This window comes from Myxocyprinus asiaticus, chromosome 5, assembly GCF_019703515.2.
Source record: "Myxocyprinus asiaticus isolate MX2 ecotype Aquarium Trade chromosome 5, UBuf_Myxa_2, whole genome shotgun sequence".
Lineage (NCBI taxonomy): Eukaryota > Metazoa > Chordata > Actinopteri > Cypriniformes > Catostomidae > Myxocyprinus > Myxocyprinus asiaticus.
The window spans coordinates 25,525,288-25,550,767 of record NC_059348.1 but is presented as its reverse complement, the minus strand read 5'-3'; the positions used below and the strand labels follow the sequence as shown (position 1 = coordinate 25,550,767).

The 25,480-nt window shown below is 39.5% G+C and overlaps 1 protein-coding gene across 1 annotated transcript in view; it reads right to left on the bottom strand.

The window, feature by feature from the left end:
• LOC127441300 (protein Niban 1-like) overlaps window positions 1–25,480 on the bottom strand; it is a 52,312-nt gene that overhangs the window by 2,070 nt on the left and 24,762 nt on the right. The window contains exons 2-13 of the mRNA XM_051698532.1: window positions 22,426–22,556; window positions 22,020–22,148; window positions 21,823–21,937; window positions 20,259–20,423; window positions 18,850–18,965; window positions 11,578–11,682; window positions 10,797–10,959; window positions 7,938–8,125; window positions 7,509–7,655; window positions 6,651–6,761; window positions 6,427–6,534; window positions 2,959–3,070 (exon numbers count right to left, since the gene is read on the bottom strand). Of these exons, the coding sequence (XP_051554492.1) occupies window positions 2,959–3,070; window positions 6,427–6,534; window positions 6,651–6,761; window positions 7,509–7,655; window positions 7,938–8,125; window positions 10,797–10,959; window positions 11,578–11,682; window positions 18,850–18,965; window positions 20,259–20,423; window positions 21,823–21,937; window positions 22,020–22,148; window positions 22,426–22,556 (1,590 nt within the window). The remainder of the gene's footprint in view (window positions 1–2,958; window positions 3,071–6,426; window positions 6,535–6,650; window positions 6,762–7,508; window positions 7,656–7,937; window positions 8,126–10,796; window positions 10,960–11,577; window positions 11,683–18,849; window positions 18,966–20,258; window positions 20,424–21,822; window positions 21,938–22,019; window positions 22,149–22,425; window positions 22,557–25,480) is intronic.

The window sequence follows — 25,480 nt, the reverse complement described above, 5'->3', positions numbered from 1 at the left end:
TTTAGTATTTTTTTATGGCTGCCAAAGCTGAGTGTTTACTGGTGTAATTTAAAAAGTCTAATATCATTTCAGTTCCCAGGGCAGTCTTGTGTTACCTCTATCTAGTGGTATTTCATGTTTAATGTGGATTGTAAATGTTGCAAATTTCATAATATAGGGTGAATACGGGTAAAGTGACAAAGGACATTTAAGCTTGATCCACATTGTATCCATATGTATTTCCTTAAATGATTATAAATCATTACTAAACTAATCTTTGGGGAGTAAAAAAATCAAAGGGATAGTTCACCCAAAAATGAAAATTCTCTCATCATTTATTCACCCTCATGCCATCCCAGATGTCTATGACTTTCTTTCTTCTGCTGAACTGATGATTTTTAGAAGAATATTTCAGCTCTCTAGGTCCATACAAAGCAAGTCAATAGGGGCCAAAACTATGAAGTTCCAAAAAGCACATAAAGGCATCATAAAAGTAATCCATAAGACTTCTTCAGAAGTGATATTTACATTAACATTTACATTTGGAAGATGCTTTTATCCAAAGCAACTTACAAAAGAGGAATAATACATCATAAGCGATTCATATTGAGACAGTGGTACGAAAAGTGCTGCATTACAAAGTTTCACTAGCATCAGAATAGTAGTATCCAAGACAGATTAGAGTGCACAAGAATATATATTATTTTATTTTTTTATTATTTTTTTTTTTTTTAATGAGTGAATGGTTGTGCTCATGGAAAAGATGTTTTTAAGGAAAAAAAAATTGAAGACAGAGAGTGCTTCACAGATGGAGTTGGGAAGGTCATTCCACCAATGTGGTACAGTGAAACCGAAAGTGTTTTTGGTGCCTCTTTGTGCTGGTACAGGGCACCGCTCACTAGCCGACCACAGGCTTCTGGTGGGAACGTAGCTCTGCAGAAATGATTTTAGGTATGCTGGAGCAGACCCAGTGACTGTTCTGTATGCCAGCATCAGAGCCTTGAATTTGATACGTGCATCAACCGGCAGCCAGTGGAGAGAGACAAGGAGTGGTGTAACATGCACTCTCTTTGGTTCATAAAAGACCAGATGTGCTGCTGCATTCTGGATCATTTGCAGGGGTCTAATTGCACATGCAGGGAGGCCTGCAATAAGAGCATTACAGTAGTCCAGTATAGTTATGACAAGTGACTGAACAAGAAGTTGTGTGGCATGTTCAGAGAAGAAGGGTCTTATCTTCCTGATATTGTAGAGTGTAAATCTACAAGATCTTGCAGTCTTTGAGATGTGATCTGTTAAATTTAGTTTGTTATCGATGGTTACCCCTATATTTCTGACCATTTTGGAAGGCGTTACTGTAGTTGAACCCAGCTGAACGGTGATGTTGTGTTCAACAGCAGGGTTGGCTGGAAAGATGAGGAGCTCAGTCTTCGCTGGGTTAAGTTGCAGGTGGTGTTCCTTCATCCAGGCTGAGATGTCTGCCAAACAGGCTGAAATTCGAGCAGTCACTGTGGTGTTGTTGGGCTGGAAATACAAGTACAGCCGTGAGAGAGTCATCGGTGAAGCAGTGGTAAGAGAACCCATGTGCTTGAATGATGGGTCCCAGTGATGTTGTGTATATATGGAAGAGAAGTGGCCCAAGCACTGAGCCCTGAAGTACCCCAGTAAGTAGCTGATGTGATTTGGACACCTCACCTCTCCAGGCTACTTTGAAGGACCTACCTGAGAGATAGGACTTAAACCAGAGGGTGATATGATAGGTGTGGGTGAGAAACAGATCAATATTTAAGTCCTTTTTTACTGTAAATCTTGACATCAGCTGTATCCTTGGCAATCATGATTTCAAGCTTGATTATATTTCCCAGCGCCATCTAGCACTCTGCGGACTCTACTTGTAAGAATAATCGAGCTTGAAATCATGATCAGTCCTGTAGACTGCAATTGCAAGATGTGCAGTGAAAAAAGATTAACATTTTGGTCTGTTCTCACCCAAAACAGATTAGATCACTTCAGAAGATGTTGATTCAACCACTTATGGATAACATTTATGCTGCATTTGTGTGCTTTTTGGAGCATCAGAGTTTTGGACCCTGTTCACTTGCATTGTATGGACCTACAGAGCTGAAACATTCTTCTAAAAATCTTTGTTTGTGTTCAGCAGAAGAAAGAAAGTCATACACATCTGGGATGGCATGAGGTTGAATAAATGATGAGATAATTTTTATTTTAGGGTCAACTAACCCTTTATCTTTTTGAGGTTTTAAATTGATGATTTATCAATTTATTTACTTTGGGATGTGTTTTATGACAACTGTTGGGAAAAGCAATGGTAATTTGAGGTAAATCTTGTTAAGGTTATAAAAAAGTATAAGCTAACTTAATGTTATGATGTGAAAGTGTATATGAAAATATAAAAATGTATTCCAAATATATGTAGATATTTTCTAGAGAATATTTTTTCCTCTGTTCCACTTTACCAGTACAGCTTAAAAAATCTGGGATTTGGTCAAAAGAGGGTCTTCAAAGGTTCTCCATCCCAGTATTGAATATTTCTTCATTTTTGCTTTTGACAGAGGTAGAAGGTGTAATCTTAGGTTATGTGTCTTTTAGATCATAATTCAAAGTGTCAAGAAAAGTAACATTTCCAAAAGTGTCCCACTTTGCCCATATTCACCTTAGTATAACTAAAACTAAAATGAATCATTTTTATTTTATTTTAGTTTGTTTTGGAGTTATGAAAAAGTATTTTAGTTTAGTTTCAGATTTTTCCAATAATTTCAGTTTTTATTTCAGTTAAAAATTATTTGTTAGTTTTCGTTTTAGTTTTCGTTAACTATAATAACACTGGGTTACACCAACAAAACACATTTTAAGTGTTAGATCAGGTAGGTAACAATTGCAGGTTACCACTTTTTACAATGCATAAACAGCAACTCTCAGTTCTGCAGACAATCAAGTAAAGCAGCTAATACAGTTTACCTTTGTTGACTTCATTGTTCAGAATGTTGAGTAATATGTTCTCATAAACATTCTCCACTTGAACAAAGTTTGTGTAATCAGCAAAGATGAACTGTTCATAATTCTGAAGCTCCTGCAAAAAGAGAACATTTTTTCAGTCAACAATTCTGAAAAACTATCCCTAATTTAATAAATACTAGCCATAACTGTTTGAGTAGTATGATGGCATATAAATTAACTGGTTTTATTAAGTATATATATATATATAATATAAATTAATCAACCTGACAGCATTTTTAAAAAAAAGTAACAGTACAGTATGGTTACCATTAAGATACTTACAGTGGAAGTAAATTGTGCCAGTCCTTAAATGTTAAAAAACAATGTTTCAAATGTATAGCCACAGTAATTATTTTAATTGTATTTATTTATCACACATTATATGTTCACACATATACAGTAAAATTCTTTTTTTTTTTCACATATCCCAGCTAAGCTGTGGTCAGAGTGCAGGGTCAGCCATGATATGGTGACCCTGGAGCAGATAGGGTCAAGGGCCTTGCTCAAGGGCCCAACAGTGGCATCTTGGCAGTGCTGGGGCTTGAACCCCTGACCTTCTGATCAGTAACCCAGAGCCTTAACTGCTGAGCCACCACTGCCCCCAATATGTAAACATTTTACAAATTAGCATGATTTTAGTGTGAGAAAATCACTTTTACACTTTTAAAGTCACGGGATTACAGTGTTTACCAGCGTTACGTCGTCATGACTATGAAGTTGTAAAATTTATATAACTTTACACAGATAAGGTTAGTAAGCAATTGTATCACACTGAAATCATCTTAAAACATGATGTTTAGGGTACAACAGGGCTAAACGCTCCGTGGGATAATTTTATTTTCTCCCAAAACACTAAATGACAACAAAATCTACCAAAGTACTTTCCTAAACACCTGTTTGTCACTATGCACTGCAAAATGTTCTTGTTCCATGAGGTCATTGCGTGTAATGTCTAAAGTTTGATTTTGAGGCAATTTGATCTCATTTTTATTATGTTTTTAAATGTTGCAAATGTATGTAGCTAATGAAAATCCCTGAAATTAACACATTTCTTTTGAATTTTGTTTAAGGTCATTAAGTCAAACATTTTTCAATAACTGAAAGGATAGTATTTGGGGCAGGGGCTAAAGGCACTTATTAAACACATTGTTTTCTTAAGTGGGGGGGAATAGATTTGTTATGAAAAATGTTCAAAGTGGGCTCACATTGACTCATCCAATCATAATAGAGATTAGTTTGTTTATAGAATACTTGAGATGTTATAAAATGCCAAATGTGTTTGAAATTAATAGAAAATTGTTGACTTTTTAGTTATTTTGAGTAAGCATCATCTTAATTTGTTACTCAAAAAAGCATCTTGCTCTCTCAAAATTATTTGCATTAGTTGGCAAATTGTGCCCTATACAGTTGAAGTCAAAAGTATACATACACTTAGGTTGAAGTCATTAAAACTCATCTTTTAACCACTCCACAGATTTCATATTAGAAAACTATAGTTTTGGCAAGTCGTTTAAGACATCTACATTGTGCATAACACAAGTAATTTTTCCAACAATTGTTTACAGAAGTTTACATACACTAAGTTAACTGTGCCTTTAAGCAGCTTGGAAAATTCCAGAAAATGATATCAAGCCTTTAGACAATTAGCCAATTAGCTTCTGACACAATATGTACTGAATTGGAGGTGTACCTGTGGATGTATTTTAAGGCCTACTTTCAAACTCAGTGCCCCTTTGCTTGACATCATGGGAAAATCAAAAGAAATCAGCAAAGACCTCAGAAAAAAAAATTGTGGACCTCCACAAGTCTGGTTCATCCTTGGGAGCAATTTCCAAATGCCTGAAGGTACCAAGTTCATCTGTACAAACAATAGTACGCAAGTATAAACACCATGGGGCCATGCAGCCATCATACCGCTTAGGAAGGAGACACATTCTGTCTCCTAGAGATGAACGTATTTTGGTGCGAAAAGTGCAAATCAATCCCAGAACAACAGCAAAGGACCTTGTGAAGATGCTGGAGGAAACAGGCAGACAAGTATCTATATCCACAGTAAAATGAGTCCTATATCGACATAACCTGAAAGGCTGCTCAGCAAGGAAGAAGCCACTGCTCCAAAACCGCCATAAAAAAGCCAGACTACAGTTTGCAAGTGCACATGGGAACAAAGATCTTACTTTTTGGAGAAATGTCCTCTGGTCTAATGAAACAAAAATTGAACTGCTTGGCCATAATGACCATCGTTATGTTTGGAGGAAAAAGGGTGAGGCTTACAAGCCGAAGAACACCATCCCAACCATGAAGCATGGGGGTGGCAGCATCATGTTGTGGGGGTGCTTTGCTGCAGGAGGGACTGGTGCACTTCACAAAATAGAATACATCATGAGGAAGGAAAATTATGTGGATATATTGAAGCAACATCAAGACATCAGCCATGAAGTCAAAGCTCAGTCGCAAATGGGTCTTCCAAATGGACAATGACCCCAAGCACACCTCCAAAGTTTTGGCAAAATGGCTTAAGGACAACAAACTCAAGGTATTGGAGTGGCCATCACAAAGCCCTGACCTCAATCCAATAGAAAATTTGTGGGCAGAAGTGAAAAAATGTGTGTGAGCAAGGAGGTCTACAAACCTGACTCAGTTACACCAGTTCTGTCTGGAGGAATGGGCCAAAATTCCAGCAACTTATTGTGAGAAGCTTGTGGAAGGCTACCCAAAACGTTTGACCCAAGTTAAACAATTTAAAGGCAATGCTACCAAATACTAACAAAGTGTTTGTAAACTTCTGACCCACTGGGAATGTGATGAAAGAAATAAAAGCTGAAATAAATAATTCTCTCTACTATTATTCTGATATTTCACATTCTTAAAATAAAGTAGTGATCCTAACTGACCTAAGACAGGGAATGTTTTCTATGATGTCAGGAATTGTGAAAAACTGAGTTGAAATGTATTTGGCTAAGGTGTATGTAAACTTCTGACTTCAACTGTAACTATTGCCCTGGTATCTACATGATATCACTTTAAACCCCCTAGGGGACTTTTACCCCAAGTGAGGGAGACTTTTACCCCAAGTGTGGGGTAAAAGGCTCCCTCACCACCTTTATTTACTGAATTTTACTCAAAACAACCTTCTATTATTCTTCTATATTTTCACACAAATGATGTTGCTCCATCAATAATCAAATCAAATAATTTTTTCTTAAGGGGTGCCTTTAGCCCCGTTGTACCCTATATCTTGTGGCTATACTTTTGAAACTGCACTTAACCCATTCACTTCCATTTCAAATGCCTTACTGTAACCACGATTTCTGTCGATTGAGCTTAACTTGTATTGAACCCGGGAAACATATACATTTTTCAAGGCATGATTCACAAAACTCCCCCATCTACTAAACAATCAATCTCTAACAGATGAGTGGTGCGTACAGTTTTGCAGCCAGGGGCCAGGTTTCTCCTGATGGCAGGCAATGTGATGTCCACTAGGGCCTCCTGGAATATCTTCTTTCTCACTGTGCTGCTGTCATAGTCAAATTGCTAAAGGGAAAGTTACCATTATGCTTATGTGACATTTATTAGATTTTTTCTATTGTCAAGATTACATCCTGCTGTATTGCTCAAGTATACACTTTGTACATGCAGGCAAAGCCGACCTTGAGGACGCGTAGCTTGGCTTTCTCCATGACTGAGGCCTGTTTATCAGGTTTATCCTTTAAGGTAGACTGAAGTAGCATCTCAAAAGTGTACACTGCATTCTCCATCAGCTAAAACATGCAGAAAAGGAACAAACAAGCATGCTGCCGTTCATACAAATTCTCTTGTTAAGATCTACATGTTGACCTATAGAGGGAACCAATGTTTATGACAGTTTATGAGACAAAGCTCTTCATTTTTACTTAATTTTTGGTGGCGCATAGAATGAAACAGCAACCTTGTATTTCCAGGAGTAATTTCCATTACCTGAAAAAACCTTTAGTAATATAGTTCAAAGAGTAATTTTATGTAACACTACAAGAATTGACTATTTATGCAATTAAAGTTGAGTCAGACCCTTATGAAAATTAACCAAACTGAAGTAAAACAGCAGTAACCATGATTTTTTAATTATTTTTAAACCATGGTACATGTGCCATAAATTAACCATATTGTTACTACAGTAAAATGTTTTGTTGGCAGCATGATATGTTTTACCATGGTGTTTTGTTTTTCTGTATAATTATTATGGTTTTACAGCAAATATCTTTGTTTAAATATGGTTACTGTAGTAAATCCATGGTACATTTTCTGGCTAATGTGGTTTTACTACAAATACCATAGTTAAAAAATGGTTACTGTAGTAAAAACCATGGTACAATTAGTGGTTACAATGAGTTCACTACAAATTTTCATAAGGGATGAGCTGTTTTAAAGCATGAAAATAGCACCTCTAAAAGCCCCACCAAGTCTAAAAATGCTCAACAAAGAGCATTGAGTTACTCTGAGCTGCGGGTGGCAGTCCTACTGAGGCCCACCTGCTGCATTTGACTCTGGGTGCATTGAACGACTTGTATTGAGTTGGAAAACTTGAAGCGGTTGCGTAGTTCCTGGAGCTGCTCCTTCAAGACGCTCACATGCTGGTAACAGTCCTCCATATGGTCACGGCCCACCTGCTTCAGAGCCTTAGAGTACAAGGGCAGTCATGAGTCATAAGAATCATAAGAACTCAAGGGAACTGAGAGTCTGAGTGTGTTTATGAGTTCAGATGACCGTTATTCCAACATGATCTTAAAAACATCAGCTCTGTGGTTCAGTATTTCCACTCTAAGGAAAAGTTGACCTTATTTCCCTCAAGCGTTGTGCAATAGTCTTGGCTAGGAAATTTTGAAATCAGTAGATAAATATTCACTTGCACCAGAAAAAAAGCACTAGCATTTATTCCTAGATGTACTGCACTCGCTTACTGTCTTAAGATCCTCTGTTACTCCCCCCTGAGGGAAATCCTTGCAGACTCTGGTCAGCTCATCTTCCAACAGCAACCTCACAGCTTGGAAGCCTGCGCTGACTGGACCCATCAGCTCCTCCAGGATAGAGGCAAGGTATGGGGCCACACTCTCTGAACTGTATTTTATGGCTGGCTCTGATACCAAAGCTTAAAACACAAACATATAGGTTAAAAGGAACACTACAACATGAAGATTTATACTTCTCATTGAGTATTTTAAATTTGACTTGCTGTTTGATTTTATGTTTACAAATGTTTAATGAAAGGAGGGTTAATTGGTACTTAATACATTTTAAATGAATGATTAGATTAATCAAAACATGGAATAAGTAATCCAAAGTAGTCAGATTAGATTCATTTATAAGTGTAATCTAAAAGATTACATTACTGATTAACATTTTTGTTGTATAATTTTTAAGCAGTAATGCATTAAATGTTAGAAGTAATCTACCCAACACTGTGAAAGACTGTTTAAAAAAAAGCTTGACTTGTCTTTGGTCTGCCATACACACAGTATGTTGGGTTATTGTGACGTGCTCAGAACGGGGGCAGCAGGGGCACGAGCCCCTGCCCCTTTCATTCACAAATCTAAATGTGCCCTTCTGGTCATCCAGAAAAAAATGAGAAATTTAAATAATTAAATTAAAATAGTTAAAACAAAATTAAAATATCATAATAATCTCACAATAACATTAATAATGTGTTCTTATGAGGTTTCTTTGTAAATCGCAGGCGTATTAAAGAAAATTAAGTGGAGGTGCCTTTAACAGCGCATGCTACAGCAGATCGGGGGAGGATTCTAATCACAAATTATCCTCACTATGCCCTACTCACTCCAAAGTGCAGAGCTCTTGAAGTGTGTACTCTGAAGAGAACATGGAATTACTGTATAAATATGCCCTTCATCTTGTGGAAGGGCCCATTCATTTTCTCACTTTCGTTCAGAACGAGCTTTCGAGTGGCATCCCCTCCCGCAGCAGTGCCCTTTGAGGGAACAAAAATGTCATTTTGAATTTGCCCTGGAGCATCGAAGTGGCATCATGGAGCATCAGCTGTTTTTTTTATTCTGTTTGTGTTTCATGCAGCAAATATACTCAAAAAGCTTTTTTTCTCCAGGCCATTACTTGATATTAATTTAATATGTGAGTGAAAGAATGTGATTTGACCATATGTTTGACAGTTTGTATAGAGTAAATAATCATATTTCATAAGTTATGGAAATGGAACACTTCTAATTTGTCAGCAAATTAAAAAGCACCTGGTAAGATTTGGTTATATTGCCTGTATGCATTGAAAAGTTTTTAATATGATACCAATTTTGTGTTATGGAGGCAAGTAGTTTTATTTTATTTATTTTTTATTTTCTCCCCTTTTTCTCCCCAATTTAGAATGCCCAATTTCCAATGCACTCTAAGTCTTTGTGGTGGCGTAGTGACTCGCCTCAATCCGGGTGTTGGATAACGAATCTCAGTTGTCTCTGCATCTGAGATGTCAATCCGCGCATATTATCACGTGGCTTGTTGAGCGCATTACCGTGGAGACATAGCACATGTGGAGGCTTCACGCTATTCTCTGCGGCATCCACGCCTAAAAGAATGTGTTGATGTCACGCACAACTCACCACACACCCCACCGAGAGCGAACCACATTATAGCGACCACGAGGAGGTTACCCCATGTGACTCTACCCTCCCTAGCAACCGGGCCAATTTGGTTGCTTAGAGGACCTGGCTGGAGTCACTCAGCCCGCCCTGGATTCCAACTCGCGAACTCCAGTGGTGGTACTCAATGTCTTCACTCGCTGAGCTCCCCAGGCCCACCAGAGGCGAGTAGTTATTAATTATTTTGATTATTTATTTTTCAGCACAGAACATCAAAAGTGTGCCAAAACATGTTTATGTATTATTATTTAAGCGACTCAAGAGCAAGCATACAGTAATTTCCTCATTTATTTTCTGCCTGCAATGCAGGCAACATGAATAATAAATAATATGTAACTAAACATGTTTACATACTTTGAACTCATTTTTGATGCTACAATAATTTAATAAATACTTTTGAATCCAGAAATTACATTGCTTGCATTGCTTTTGTTTATTTATGAAACATAGAGTAGGCATTTTGGCTGTGTACTCACAGAACGACGCAGACACACCAATGCAGAACAATAAATGCAGACCAAGACAGATCGGTTAAAATGCCCACTCTATGTATTGTGTTGTAAGTTCATCAACAGATTAATACTCGATTGCTACCCCATTTCCGTTATCACATGGCACACCTGCAGTGTAGACAGATTGATTAATTATAATGGGAGCAGTCACATCATTTTCAGTGATAGAAATATGAATACTGTCATAGTACTCCAAGATACTTTAAAAAAATACCATGGTTTTACTATGACACCTGTCAGAAACATGGAATTGTCACAGACCATGTCTGGGGTAAAAAAAGGGTAAAATATTGTGCTTTTTGTTAGGAATATAACAGAATATTTGTGAAAGAGGAAATAATGGGGGAAAAAATTATGTTTATATTAAAATTATAATAAGAAAACAATGCTTAAATACTCAAAAAGCTAATAATAAGTATATATAAGTGCTACCCTTTAAAAAAAATTAAAAAATAATAAATCAGTGCCCTTTTTTTTTATCCTTTCGCCCCTGTCCCTGCTGAGGTCTGTGCATGCCACTGTTGGGTTATGATTGGCAGGCCTAGATGAACAAACTCCTCCCGAACATACATTTGGAAATTCATTTATATACAATATTACATCTAGAATTGAAACTCTTAATGGACACATTACAGTCTGTCCATACCTTGCAGTTTAGTTTCCAGAAATGTTTGTGAGTTGATGATCTGGTCCATGTCTGAGCGTATGAGTGCCTCTTGCTGTTTGGTGGTGTCTCTGCACTCATTTTTCAAACTCTCTAGTCCCTCTAGCAGCTGTTCCTGCACAAGCTCATACGTTGCTTCCACTGTCTAAGCATATGGAAAAACAGAAAGAAAAAACATAACCTTCAACACATTCACATTCTAAAAATTGTCGCCATAAACCCCCTTCATGAACACAGAGCTGCCCCTGTCTACATTTTTCCTAATGGCAAAAAGTCCCTTTATACAAGTTGTAGCCTCTTCCAAATCTTACAGGCCATGAAGGGGGAATTAAGTTTCATTGTACAAAACTTTGACTTGCAAAGGAAGAAGACAATAGTGAAAAGGCCAGAAGATCAAACCTTAAAAAAGCCAAAGATAAAGCTGATGTGTGTAATTTCAACTCCAGTAGTTTCAACAAACACTATCCCCGTCTTCCAGAAAGACAGATAGTCCTGCCCCAAATGCAGACCACTGGTTGAGCCATACTGGTCAGAGTAAAGTTCAATAGCACCACATAACCACAATGTTTACACATTTTTGGCAAATCTACCTACAAAAGGCTAAGTATTATAAAGTGGGATTAAAAATACACTTCAGCTTTCATCTAATCTTGACTTTAGATTGCTTGACATTCAATACATAGCGTGTCAAAACATAAGTGCACAGCTTGAGACGTTGTAGAAGTCTAAGAATAGAAGTGTGGAGCAGGCTGATCTCACTGACCGCAAACCACACCCTCTTCCTCTCCCGCTTCTTTCCCTTTAGTTTGGGCAACAGCTCTGTCTGCAGAGAGGGCAGTAACTCCTCCATTACCAGGTTAGCTAGCACCTGCAGACAGATAGAAGGAGTCACAATGGGATGTGGGAAGGTTGGAGTCATGGCAGCACCATGAGCACCATGGCAGGATTAGTTGTAATGATACAGGTGACACAAAACATCCACAAGAAGGAACAGTAAAAGAGTTGAATCACTGGGTGGTCATAATGTCATAACAATGAATCAGTCTACAACAAAATTGCAGCACACCACCATATGAACAGACATCAAGAAGTCACCACAGAGTTGTGGATATTAATCCTACTGTACAGTAAGTGGATACTGAGTTTTAACAGATCGGGCCATCTGTGACACAGTGCTTAAATTATACTTTAAATGGCTCTCTGGTATACTTGATTCTGATTGGTCATTCTGCCATCAAATATTTTTGTTTATTAATCACTAAATTGTGTAATTGACCATTTGTTCTGGCAGTCAATTTTCTACATAGCTGTGCTAGTTTCGTGTCTCTTGTATCACTTTACTTTCTCTTTCTTCTTACATAATAAAATATTTTAAACTTAAATCAATATTTCATGTCCATTTATAAAAAAAAATTGGTAAGTACATCAGGGACCTGATCACCCTTTCAGGGTTTGTTTTCCCTTACGTTATCCCTTACATATCACAATATAAATATCAGTATCACAAGCTCTGTTTTGAGTTCCCTTACACAAAAACAACTTTTCACCAAATTAGGGTTGAATATGGGACCTAACAATAGTCAGAGGAAGGCAAAGGTGTTTCCTTGTGTGGCTACAGGACATCCTGTGAGAGACCCTGCTGTGGTCTCAAGATTTTATATAAACAGGCAGTCATAATGGTCACAGCATATCAATAATTTTGTTGTGCTTGCTGAGGCATGCATCACTGTTATTTTTGATAACACTTAGGGTTAAAGGTTTGTTCTTCCTTTTTATTCTTTTGAAATTTTTTGCCTGGAGGGTGATAAAACAAGCTAAAAAGTAGTTTTTCTGTTTATGCCCTCTTGGACTTCCACTCACACCTAGCAGCGTGAATGTAGCATCACTTTTATCACGTTTATTCCATAAGTGAAAGTGTCCAAAAACAAGGTGGTTATTGCAATTAAGCAAGTAGTATTCGGCTGGTCATGTGATCCCAACATGGCAGCCCCCTTGAGGGGACCCTCTCCATGTAGAATAAAACAGCTTTTATAAGGTTACTGATTTGACTTGTGTCTTTTCCTCATTTGAGTGGTCATGATTTAATAATTGTTTCAAAATTACAACTCATTTCTTTGATTAAAACTTTTTTAACGAGGAAAAAATACTAAGTGCACCTTTAAATGTATACACTTGCACTGATGGAGGGACCCAAGTCATATTTTTAGGGACCAAAAAAAAAAATGGTGTGACCACGCAGCAGCAAATGTCTTTGGTATACTTGCATGTTTTTCAAGGTTGTTGGCAAGGTTGTTCCAAGCATCTTGGAGAACTCACCACAGTTCTTTCTATTTAGTGTCATGGCTCTGGCGTTTGCCGGTTCATTCTGTTTGTTTTTCTCTCTCCATCATGTTTCACAGGTAGAGTCGGTGAGCGTAATCTGCATTTCCATGGGAATGCTGATCACTCCCGGGGAGGCGTAGATTTCAGTAATGGGTTTCTCACGCACTCCACCTGTCTTCCTCTGATTGCACACCTTACTTTATCCCTTGTGTGTTGCCTGTATGTTTGCTGGTTTATTGTTTGCTGTACCTTAATGTTGTTCTCTTGTTTAGTGTGAAGTTCTGTTCTGTTGGTTGCTTTGTCTCCGAGTGGTGTTTGCCCATCAGATCGCCGTTGCCTGGTGATCGCGCTCGAGGAGGATTCCTTGGATTCAACCCGCGTGTAGGGAGACATGTTCTGGGCTCTGCTTCGCACCACAACACCCTTCAACAGATTGTCCGGACCTCCACAGCACTACACACTGACGAACACACTATCCTCGCCCCAATGGCTTCTTTATTGAGCTCGACTGAGCTGGCGCTGAAGCGCCAGTGTTGACTGTCCGATTATAGACTTGTGAGCTTTACCTCTGCATTTGGGTCCTGTCTTTCTCCCAGCGTATCAGAATAAAACAGCCAGCTATGGACCCAGCGGAGGAGACTGCTGTTCGCTCTGCTTTGACTCAGCAAGTGGCTCTGCTTGGTCGACATCAAGAGCAGATTTCTGCTTAGAACCACGCCATGGAAATGATGGCCTTGCAGCTCGCGGAGCTTACTACACTGGTTCAGCAACTCTGCCTCCCTCCTGATCCTAGTCCAGCACAGGGTTTACCCCCCCCCCCCCCTCGACAGTTTCACACGCCTCAATGAGCAGATCCAGTGTGCGAATCCTTCCCCCAGCTCCATACTAGGGTGAGGGATCTGTAATGGCTTTTCTCTTATGCTGCTCACTCTTCTCCATGCAGCCCTCTACCTTTACGTCTGACACCATGAAGATTGCATGTGTTATCATGGTCCTTTCCCGGAAGGCTGGAGAATGGGGAACTCCGATGTGGGACAACTGTCATGCCTGCTGCTCGTCCTGAGGTGTTTTCAACTGAGCTCCACTGGGTTTTCGATCACACCACTCAGGGCCAGGAGGCAGAGAGAATTTTGTCTGTACTTTCCCAGGGGAACCGGTCAGTAGTGGAATTCGCGATTGAGTTTCGCATGCTGCTTGCCTCCAGTGACTAGAATGACCATGCTATGTGGGACCGCTTTTTGCAGGGATTATCTGACTCCATCCAGGATGAAATTTATTCACTGGATTTGCCCCCTCGATTTGATGACTTGGTGGACTTAGCCATTCGAGTCGATTAGCGCCTGGCTCAACGCCGAGAACATCAGCGATGCCACCACTCATCCGTTTGGACCGCTGAGGCTCACCCTCAAGCTACTCTTTCTCTCGCCTCTCCTGACCCTCATCCTTCTCCTGAACCCATGTAGGTGGGCAGGCTCCCAGTTTCACGTAGAGAGAGGCAGCGTTGGCTCCTCAAGGGCTTGTGTTTCACTTGCGGTCGGTCTGGCCACATCTCAGCTGCATGTCCGTTAAAAGACCCCACTCATCGGTAGCAAGGGGGTTACTGGCGAGCCATCTTTACGAAGTTGAACTTACGGAATGCTTACCATCTGGTCTGTATTAGGAAAGGGGATGAGTGGAAGACGGCATTTAACATCCATAGGGGGCACTCTGAATTTAGTCATGCATTTCGGATTGGTCAACTCCCCCGCCGTCTTCCAGGGGCTCGTGAATGAAGTGCTTCAAAACATGGTCGTTCGTTTTGTTTTCATTTATCTCGACGATATTCTGATCTTCTCTCAGAATATGCAAGACCGTGTGCGACACGTCAGGCAGGTTCGGCTGTTTGTCAAGGTGGAGAAGTGCGCGTTTCATACGCAGATGGTTCCGTTTCTGGGGTTCATCATTTCGCTCGAGGGAGTGCGTATGGACCTGGCTAAAGTTAAAGCCGTCGCTGAGTGGCCAACCCCAGATTCTTGCAAGGCTTTGCAGAGGTTTATGGGGTTCACTAACTTTTATCGAAGATTTATAAGGAACTATAGCCAACTCGCCATGCCTCTGACGGATCTTACCTCCACGCGCACTGACTTTAGTTGGTCTCCGTGGGCAGAGTCTGCGTTTGCTAAATTCAAGGAGTGGTTTTCCTCCGCACCCATTTTAATTACCCCTGACCCTGCTTTACAGTTCGTGGTGGAGGTGGAGGTGGATGCGTCAGAGGTCAGTGTTGGAATGGTTCTTTCTCAGCGCTCTCCCTCGGATGGAAAGGTGTATCCTTGTGCATTTTTTTCGCACTGGTTAACTACTGCCGAAATTAAACCCGTTTTTGTTCCAATTTGCACCCCGTCACTCCCGTCTTACACTGTCAGGAAACTCATTAGGCGGAGGGGCAGAGAGTACCAGTATCTGGTGGACTGGGAGGGCTATGGACCTGAGGAGAGGTGTTGGGTTCTGGTGCGGGATATTCTGGATCGCGCCCTCAACGATCGCTTTCACCAGCAGCGAGGTAATTCGGCTGGGTACGCCAGGAGGCGTCCCAGGTTAGTGTGAAGTTTAGTGTGAAGTTCCATTCTGTTGGTTGCTTTGTCTCCGAGTGGTGTTTGCCCATCAGATTGCTGTTGCCTGTTGATCGCGCTTGAGGAGGATTCCTTGGATTCTGCCCATGTGTTGGGAGACTTGTTCTGGGCTCTGCTTTGCACCACACCACCTACACACTGACGAACACACTATCCTTGCCCCAGTGGCTTCCTTATTGAGCTCTACCGAGCTGGCGCTGAAGAGCTTTTGTGTTGATTGTCAAGTTAAAGACTTGTGAGCTTTACCTCTGCGTTTGGGTCCTGTCTTTCCCCCAGTGTGACATTTAGGCTGTCTCAAGTGCTTCTGTCTCAACATGTAATCCCAGACTGACTCAGTGATGTTGAGATCCATCTGTTGGAGGACTCTTTGTTCTACTTCTAATCCTTTTCTATTTGCAAAAGGAATGTTTTTTTGAAATTGATATTTCCTATTGACACACACTAAAACAGAAGATATAAAATAACCATATCAAGACAAATGTTTTTGTGAAAGATCTAATGTTCTAATGTGACTCAGAATTAATATACTGTATGTAGGGCTTTACTGGTTGTTTAGATCAGTGTTACTATCAGAAATAATTAATAATTATTTCTTTAGTTATTAATTAATATTTAAATTAATTAATTGAATCTAACTCATTAAAACCTCACATGGGGCTCCAGTAAATGTAGTGTGCTACGTTTAGGAGCAAGTTTGGTTATTAGCAATAATTAATAATTATCAAAGATAATTATTTATTATTAAAATCAATAGAACATTGATGAGAATCAATGTTAGCTTTTTTTAATCCTTTAAATCAACAATTATCAAAGATAATCGTTAATTGTTAACATCGATGAAACATTAATTAAAATTAACACTAGCTTATTGATCATTCAAATTCAACAATCATCAAAGATAATTATCAATTATCAAAAATCAATAGAATATTAATAAGGATTAACATTGATGGGGCACCACCCTGAAATCAGGGACTAATAACCAGGTAGTATAACAGTCTCAATATTAGATAGTTTTCTTAGGAAAATCGACATCCGAAGAATATCGATTTTCGGGGAAAAAAACAATGAATGAAGGTTTGAATCCGAGCACTGACATCCCGTCAGCATGACACAGGCGTATGCAAAACAAACCAAAACACTTCTCTTTGTAATATAAACAAAGTTTATTTATGCAGTAATATCAATTAATAATTAATACAATGCAGTCAATAAACTTCCGACTTACAACTATAAACTAAACAGTGATATGATTAGATATGGAAATAAAAATAATCCTATAACACATAAGGTGTGTGTGTGACAGTGTGTGTGTGACAGTGTGTGTGTGTCAGTGTGTGTGTGTGTGTAAGGAGGGATGCGCACAAAATGGCGGACATGACTCTCGTGGAGAGTATGTCACGCGAGACTTCCGGCCAGGGAATATGACCGCAAATGGGGGCAGAGAGAAACCAGTCAATGGCGTCTACCAGTTACCGCGTGTATCCGCTTGTACGATAGCTTAGGGACAAAGCTGGGCTTTTAGCATTTAAGCTATCTACAAGCCAAAAATGTGTGCCAGAATGTTTGTGAGGGGTCGCGTGCGTGTATGTGTGCGTGTGTGGTTAGTACGAGAGAGAGAGAGAAGTGACGGCCCTAAAGCCGATTTCGCGATCGTGGGAGAGAAAGCAGCTGTTAGTTCATCGCTCAGAGACGTGGTGGACGGCTCGTAAACATTCCCGCGTTATTTGACTCTTTAATGGATGAACTCAGTTTACCTGTCTCACCCGCGATGGCGAAATTGCACAACAGTCCAATTTGGTTGGACCACAATACAGCAAAACAAATTCATGATAATTAATACCCTGAGTATTGATAATGAGCAGACATGGCGATCCGTAAACTGTACAAGAAAAAACCTTGAAACACAAGAATAACACACTATAATATTCTATCTCTGCCCAGACATAAACCTCTTACTTGAATCGCATGAGGACACAGGTAGAATGTGTTTTCCTCCGTCCTTTAAATCTGACCCGGTTCCTTGAGGCTTGGGTGATGATGGGAGGCCGTTTCCTCACTCTGTCAGCGGGAGGTACGGCTGTTGATTCTCGGCGGGCTGGCAGAGAACTCAGAAATGTCGACTTGATTGAAGATGGACGAGAAATCTTTAATCTCTTCACTTCTGTAGGCAAACGGATGAAGATGCGAATTGCTCGGCGGTCTCCTTCGGAGTGTTCGGTTGAACACAGAGTAATCTCAACTCGTCCAGCGAGATGGAGATTGTATGGCCACAGTTTCAAGTCGGACGTTACTTCCTTGTGCCATGAGGTTGCACCTGAGAGCAGCGATGAAACTGCGTCTATACAGGACAAACAAAGTTGCTGGAAGCAAATCCAATTTCAGAGGTATTTCAACTCCTGATAATGTCATGGTTTGAGGTGCGTTCTGTTGTGTGCCTCATCCAATAGGAGTTGAGAGTTCGATCCTTTAGTGAGCAAGGCTTCATGGGATTTGTAATCTGTTTTGGACTCCCTTTGTTTGATTTTGGCGCGATTTTTATCAGTATAATTTACGACTTGGAATGTGGGGGCTTGAGTTAGGTTTTTACGACTGTGTTAGGCCTGCCTATGTCTTCTATCTGAATACATGAGGCCCAACATGTATATATATATATTGTACTGTATATTTATGACTTTCAGTCAAGCGTGTAATGGCAGTGTAATACAGCCTCTGTATGAGCCTCTAATGAGATGTTAACAGCATGACAACCCTAAATCATTGACCAACAGCTCTGTCCACACATAGCCACAGACTCTACTGGCCTGCTGACCACAGTATGACATCTGTCTTAATCACACAGTCTCTAAAAAGATTCCAATCAGTCTATTCTGTCTGTCTAACCCCCTTACAGAGAACTGTGCCAGTGGTCTGGCTTAAGGAGAAAATGTACTTTTTTGCACTTGGATCTGTGGTCGCTTCATCAAGTATGACTCATCTGAGTCATTTGAAACAAGTGGACACTGTGTTTCTGGCTCTGTGCTTCACTTGATTTTGTGTGAATTAAAAAAGTGCTTGTGATTAATATGGTGACTGATAAAGGAATGTTAAACCAGGAGGCCCACCTGACAGTCAGTGCCCACAAGCATATCCCATGATTCATAATGACCCTTCTCCTGTCTGTAGAAGTGAATGGCCTTCAGGAAAGCCTGCACCTCACAGGTCATACTCTTCAGATAATCTGGAGAGAAACAGAAAAAAAAGAAAGAAAGAGAGAGAGACAGAGAGAATCTCATTTAATATCACTACAGATCTTTGGTTTGGCTTTGGCTGAACTGATTGTGTAACACATTGGATCATGTGAGTGTTCCTCAGAAAGTTCTCTTTTTTGGTTGAAGTGAGTCATGACCAACAAAAACTGTAAAATAAAAAAGGAATGGATTGGGATTAACAGTTAGGCTAAAAGGTGATCACTTATTACTTAGATAAGAGAAAATTTAAGTTGCCATTACTACAGATCGCTTGTATTTTGTTAAAATGGGAAAGAATTAACAATGACTGCTACAACCATTATGTTTATAGTCACAACCCATTTTACTTCTGTAATCTGATGAATTTCCAAGTGAAACAGAATGTTCAACAAGGAAAATGCAGGACAGGGCTTGAATTTAAACCATCAGAATTGATTGGATCATGAAAAGTGAGCGTTATATACCAGAATGGAGCCAGGAGTTTGGAGGGGAGGGGCTGAAAAATAAGAGGGATTAGTGACATCAGCCAAAGGGCAAAGTTGTTTCAGAGGCAGAGTTAGTTATTACATTTTGATTAAAGATAAAAAAGACAAACATGTGTGTCTTTGGAAACATGCATCAATGAACCATACACAATAACACCAGGAACATGCACAGTATTTATAAAGTTTATTTTGATTTTATATTGAATTCATGTGATAAAAATAGCTGTAACAACAGTGAGAATTTGTTTAGGATAGTTAATTAAACCCCTTCCGCTCAATTCTTAAATTGTACATCAAGCACAAAGGTGTGAAAAGAGAGTCGTGTGACAGAGTTTAGGTTGTGACATACAGCTTCATGCTCTGCAGAGGCTGTGCAACCACTTAATGGCAAGCTGAGGAAGCCTTCCCCACATGCAGGAAGAGAGCTTTGCAATTCTGGATATTATTAGTGTATCACCATGACCACCAAGGAAAAACAGTAGAAAACTGATGTGATCACAGTGGTCGTCACATACTGTAACTTGAGGTATCCTCTGATCAGCCTTACTACTGTCATATAGCAAGTGCTTTTATGTTCATTGTGGGTGTACAGAGTATTAGTAAAAAAAGCAGTACTTGCAAACTGAGTAAACAGAGATTCTGAAGGAAAGAAATATGTCCAGTGGTTTAAATCATGAATTTTATCTTTGGTCTGTTGATCACAAATAAGAAGTTCATATATACATTCTGAGACTGAGGTAGAGTCAGCAGTAACAACTTTCTGGTTGTTATCATATGTTTTGAGTTGAGAGCAGTTACCTTGGTTCTGATGGCGAATGCAGTCATTGAGTATTGAGACAAAGCAGGCTCGCTTCTCCTCCTGCTGGAAACAGAAGTAAGAGTCTCGTCTGTAAGGCAGTCTCAGGTACACAGGAAGTGGACCTGGAACCACTACCAGAGGGACAGATGACTCTTCTTTACATCCTAAACAACAAGCAGACATTCATTCAAATGGGGTGAGAGACATGGACAGGAATTTAGAGGACAGGTAGTCTCATTCTCAGAATGGCAAGTACTTTCTCTGTCTGGCAGTGCTCTAATAAGATTGGCTGCCTGTCAGCAACTTCCAGGAGATGGGCTGCACCATGTCACATGGAAATGAAGTTATGTTGACAAGGTACTGGGCTGAAACAATAAGTGCTCTTGACAAAGAACTAATCACTGAATTTGCCAATGTTTGCAGGAATAATGGCAACAAATCATTGAAAGATAAAGAGTATGTTTTGTTTGAGGAATTTAGCAAGTAAACAAGATATCCACAAGCCCAATTTTACAGTTCACTTTTTGTCCTTTTAATATCTGTAAAATAATCTGTATTTATTACCATCCCAATGTATTTTTGGGGTATAAACTATTTCATATAAATCCGCCATTAAATTGCAGAGAACAATAGGGTACAGCGGGGCTAAAGGCACTTTTGTTCTGGTCACAAAGCGTATCAAGTTTCAAGAAATACATTTATTTTTATTGAATATTGATGGAGCAACATAATTTGCATGAAAACAAATAACAACAAAAGGTTGTTTTGAATATAATTTTATTTTATTTTTTTAAAAGGTGGCGTGGGAACCTTTTACCCCACATCTGAGGCAAAAGGCTTCCTCACTTGGAGTAAAAGGACCCCCGGGGGTTTATATTAATGTAGTGTACATACCAGGGCAATAGTTATAGGTCACAATATGTTAACTTATACAAATTATACAACTTATACAAATTTTGAGACAGCAAGATGCTTTTTTGAGTAACAAATTAAGATGCATATTTAAAATAACCACTTCAGAAAAGGGTGCATAATTTCTTGTTAATTTCAATCACATTTGACATTTCATAACATCTCAAGTATTCTATAAACAAATGAATCTCAATTGTGATTGAATCAGTCAATGTGAGCCCACTTTGAACATTTTTCATATCAAATCTTTTCACTGCACTTAAAAAAAAAAACAATGTGTTTAATGGGGGCCTTTAGCCACTGAAACCAGGGGCGCATTAATGCACGGGCTTAGACGGCCTGAAGCCCAGGGGCCCAGCTCGCTGCGTCCACCACCCCATTTTCCCCTATCCTTGTTTGCGGGAGGAGTGCGTCTTTCAGCGGGAGACGCAGTTGTTGACATGGTGACGGTGCGCAACCGTTAAAGGCATCCGTGTAGTGCTCGTTCAACGTACAGCAGTTTAACCTGGGGAGCCTTTAGCCCCGTTGTACCCTAAAAACCAAACAAATTGTGGTTTATCAAATAGAATAAGGTGCAAAGTGGACCAGACTTCATACCGAAAGTCATAAGTGTGGCTACGCAAGACCAGAGGACAAGTAACAAAAACCCACCATTAGGATCAGGAAAGGCCTTGTCTACGATGGCATTGTATTTCTCTTCTGAGGTCAACACAGTGCCCCCTGTTGGCAGGAGTATATGCTGTGCAGGTGTTCCCTTTGTATAAGTCTGAATGCACAAAATATTACAGCATCATATCACGGACATTTTGTTTTTTTCATGTAAACAATCAAAGAGAACTCTTGAATACCTCCTGGCTATCATGTAGCTCCAGGCTATAGTCTGCATGGACCACAACCAATTTCTCTCTCCACTTTCTGTTGTCATCAAAGTAAAGCATGCTGTCCTTGTATAGGACCTCTGAGGCCTGCAGATGATCCTGTGGATTGAAATGAACCAATGTCAGTAACTAAAAGTTGTAATATCTACTATATAATAATAACTCTTCATAACTACTGTTGCTAACAGTACAAATCAATGGTGTGCTACAATAATATCTGCAATTTTCTGTGAAGATATATTTGAAATCTTGCAGTGGATTTGGCAGTTACATATGTGTTAATGTGAGAGAAGATTGGCACCATAAGCGCATGAGACACACACAAAAAAAATCACCACATTAGTTGATGTTGTTGGTGTAAGAGCATTGCTTTCACCTTTTGTTTGAGCAGCTGGGCCTGGCCTGATCTGTGCTGCTCCACCTCATCCTTTAGAAGGGAAAAGAAGGCTACACAGCTCTGTCTTCTGTAATGAGGACTGAAGTTTTTCAGCTCAGCCTCTGTCCGGCCTAGACGCACATGAAACATCAAATTTAATACAGCCACATTACATTAAAATGTCAGTCACGTAAACACCTCTGACACCCATTTAACTGAATTACTGACAAGCGCCATCCCCCATCAGACATTTTTACATCAATTTAATTGGTATTTCCCTTGATAGCACATTGCACGAGCAACCTTAGAGACACGGGTTCTGGTCCCATGGAAACCAGGAAGTAATTGTGTTCGCATGGTCAGCCTAATTCGGAGGTAGCATTTTGGCAATAAATTTACATTTTGACTCCACTGATGGTTAGGTTTAGGGTTTGGTTAAGGGAGTAGGGTTAAGAAAATATGTGTTCCTGTTGATTGTATAACATTATTTACAACTAAAAATACAACTTGCTATTGGCGCCACTATGTGGACATTACACCCGGAAACTGGCACTCACACATGCCCTTACATTCAACGACACTTCCAGCTTCGACCACTGGGGGCAGTGCTTTAAATTTGGATAAGCACAGACCAATTTCAGCTGAAGAACTTTCAACCTAATGTTGCCAAATTCATGGTGTGATCAGTCTGACAAGCATGTTGATGTTGGAGCAATGTTGCTATAAAAACAATCATAGACCAGACCCCATCACTAATCCTAACCTAAACCCTAATCCTCCTAACCTATGCCTAAATTCTAAGGGAAATAATTGGCTGATAAAAATCAGTTAAGAAGTATTGTTAATTCCCCTAACCCCAGCACTAAGACTAATCTTAACATCTTTTCCTAACCACGTTTTGTTGGTGTGACATGTGCAATGCATTTCCATCAACGAGCAATTCGTTAACCACACTAAATGCAAAACTGCTACCCAACATGATGCAATCACACTCAATCAGAAGATCTTTGACATTTAAAGTCCTGTTGTGTTTAGCAAGATTTTGAACCAATAAGTAGTTGGCAGGGCTACCCAGCATGAAGCCATAGAAATAGAGACCAAACGATTAGCAAAATGTCCTGTCATATGTCACTTATCATGATCAAAAGCTCAGATTAACATGGAAGAGCTTTTATCACTTGCTGCTATATCATTTTGCACCTGCTTGGACACAGTGTAACCTTGACATCTGATTGGTTGATAGGAAGGTTGTTCCAGCATCAACAAGGATGTTAATCCTGGAACGCATTCTCCTTAGTTAAATCACGATATGATATATTGCATCCTTACTATCTTAAAATTTTCACAAAAGCCATATTTGAATTATGAACTGAGCAGGGGGATAAACAGGAAACTAAAGTAAATGTATTTATAAGAGATATTATCAATTTGATCTTCATGTAGATGTCATTCCTCTTTTACTTGTTTTTATTAATCTTTTTACAAGGGAAAGTTGTTATCCTCCAAGCTCAATGTATCCTTTTTTTCACCTCAAGAGTGAAGAGTGTCAAGCTGTAATTTCAGGACTTGTCTAGTAAACCATGTCATGAGACAGTCATCAATTCAATACAAGCAGATCATCCATCGTATTGTCCTTGACTCTGGGGGAGAGGAGAAAGACAGTTATGCATTCCACAGGACTTTTGTGATGCATTTTCTGGAAGTCAGAGCCAGGGCTTTACCATTCCTCTCCCCTCTCCACTGCCAAAATAACAAGGCAAAGTGTCCGTTTCAACCTTATTCCACTGCACAACACCAATTCAAAACTTTATTTGCAACAGCTCTTGGGCATGGATCCCAATTTCCAAGTTTTTAAGGGAAAATATCCATTGAATTTCCGTGGAAATATTTTTCCTGCCAAGGAAAAAAACAGCATAGAATTCTGATTCTCAAGATGGAGTTCTCCTCAGCCGTTGGCAGAGGCTACAGATATAATTTGCAGTGCTCATTTCCCAATGAGACACGCTACATTTAACAGTACCAGTGCTTTGTAAAACAATGTCTAATGCAATTAAGAAAATTACAGATTATGACTTACTTTTGTGGTCCGCCTTTGGTAATACACAATGTTGTTTCTGATAATACAGTTATTGTAGGATGACAAATGTTGTGTTTGTGGAGACTAACAAAGGCCATTCTTCCATCTATACAGCCAAAGTTGCCTCCATTCACATAACGGGTTATAAGCTTATGTTTGAGCATGGATCCATGTATCAACTAAGATCCAAATATCCAATGTGATCCTGATGCATTGATAAATTGCTTTTTCAATGACACACAGTTTCATCCATCTGTTAGACCACATGAAATGTAGATGGTGTAACACCAACTCATTGTTTCATATACTGTGTTAAAATAGGACAGCCCTAAGCCTGACCTCATTTTTTGTTGGCTTCTGGATGTGCTGCCATTCCTTTGTCTGCAGGGGTTTTCTTTACAGCACGTGAACATGTATAATTACATAATTTTAAACTAAAATGACCAAATGCAAATCATCTGTCTGACCTTCCTATCTTCCCACCATGCATTCGCAAGTATTCATTTACAAATCTAATTCTGTTTGACCTTTTCCCCAACCCTACTTTAGGCCTCATGCCACAGATCCTACCTTGCCAACCTGTTACTTACTGATAAGCAGATGCGGTTTATCAAATGTGACATACAACACTCTTAAGTGCCATGGTAAAGGGAAGAATTATGACAGAGCAGGATATCAATCTTGGTATCTTCCCAGTTCCTAGGTCACCTCCACTTTGGTATCATGGCTGCATCCTGTGCTTTTGCAACACAGATCCTTAACTCTAAGACTTCCACCACCAGCACAAAAAGTTTATTTCCCAGATTTTACAGATTATATTAACTCAGTAAACAACTGCATAACATTTACCTGTGAAGATTCATTGGACAACAGGACAATATGATGGCTTTTTTGAAGGGCACAATTTCTATTGGATATAAAAGTATACTAAAACACTCTGATTATTAATCAATCAATCAATTTATTTAAGCACAATAA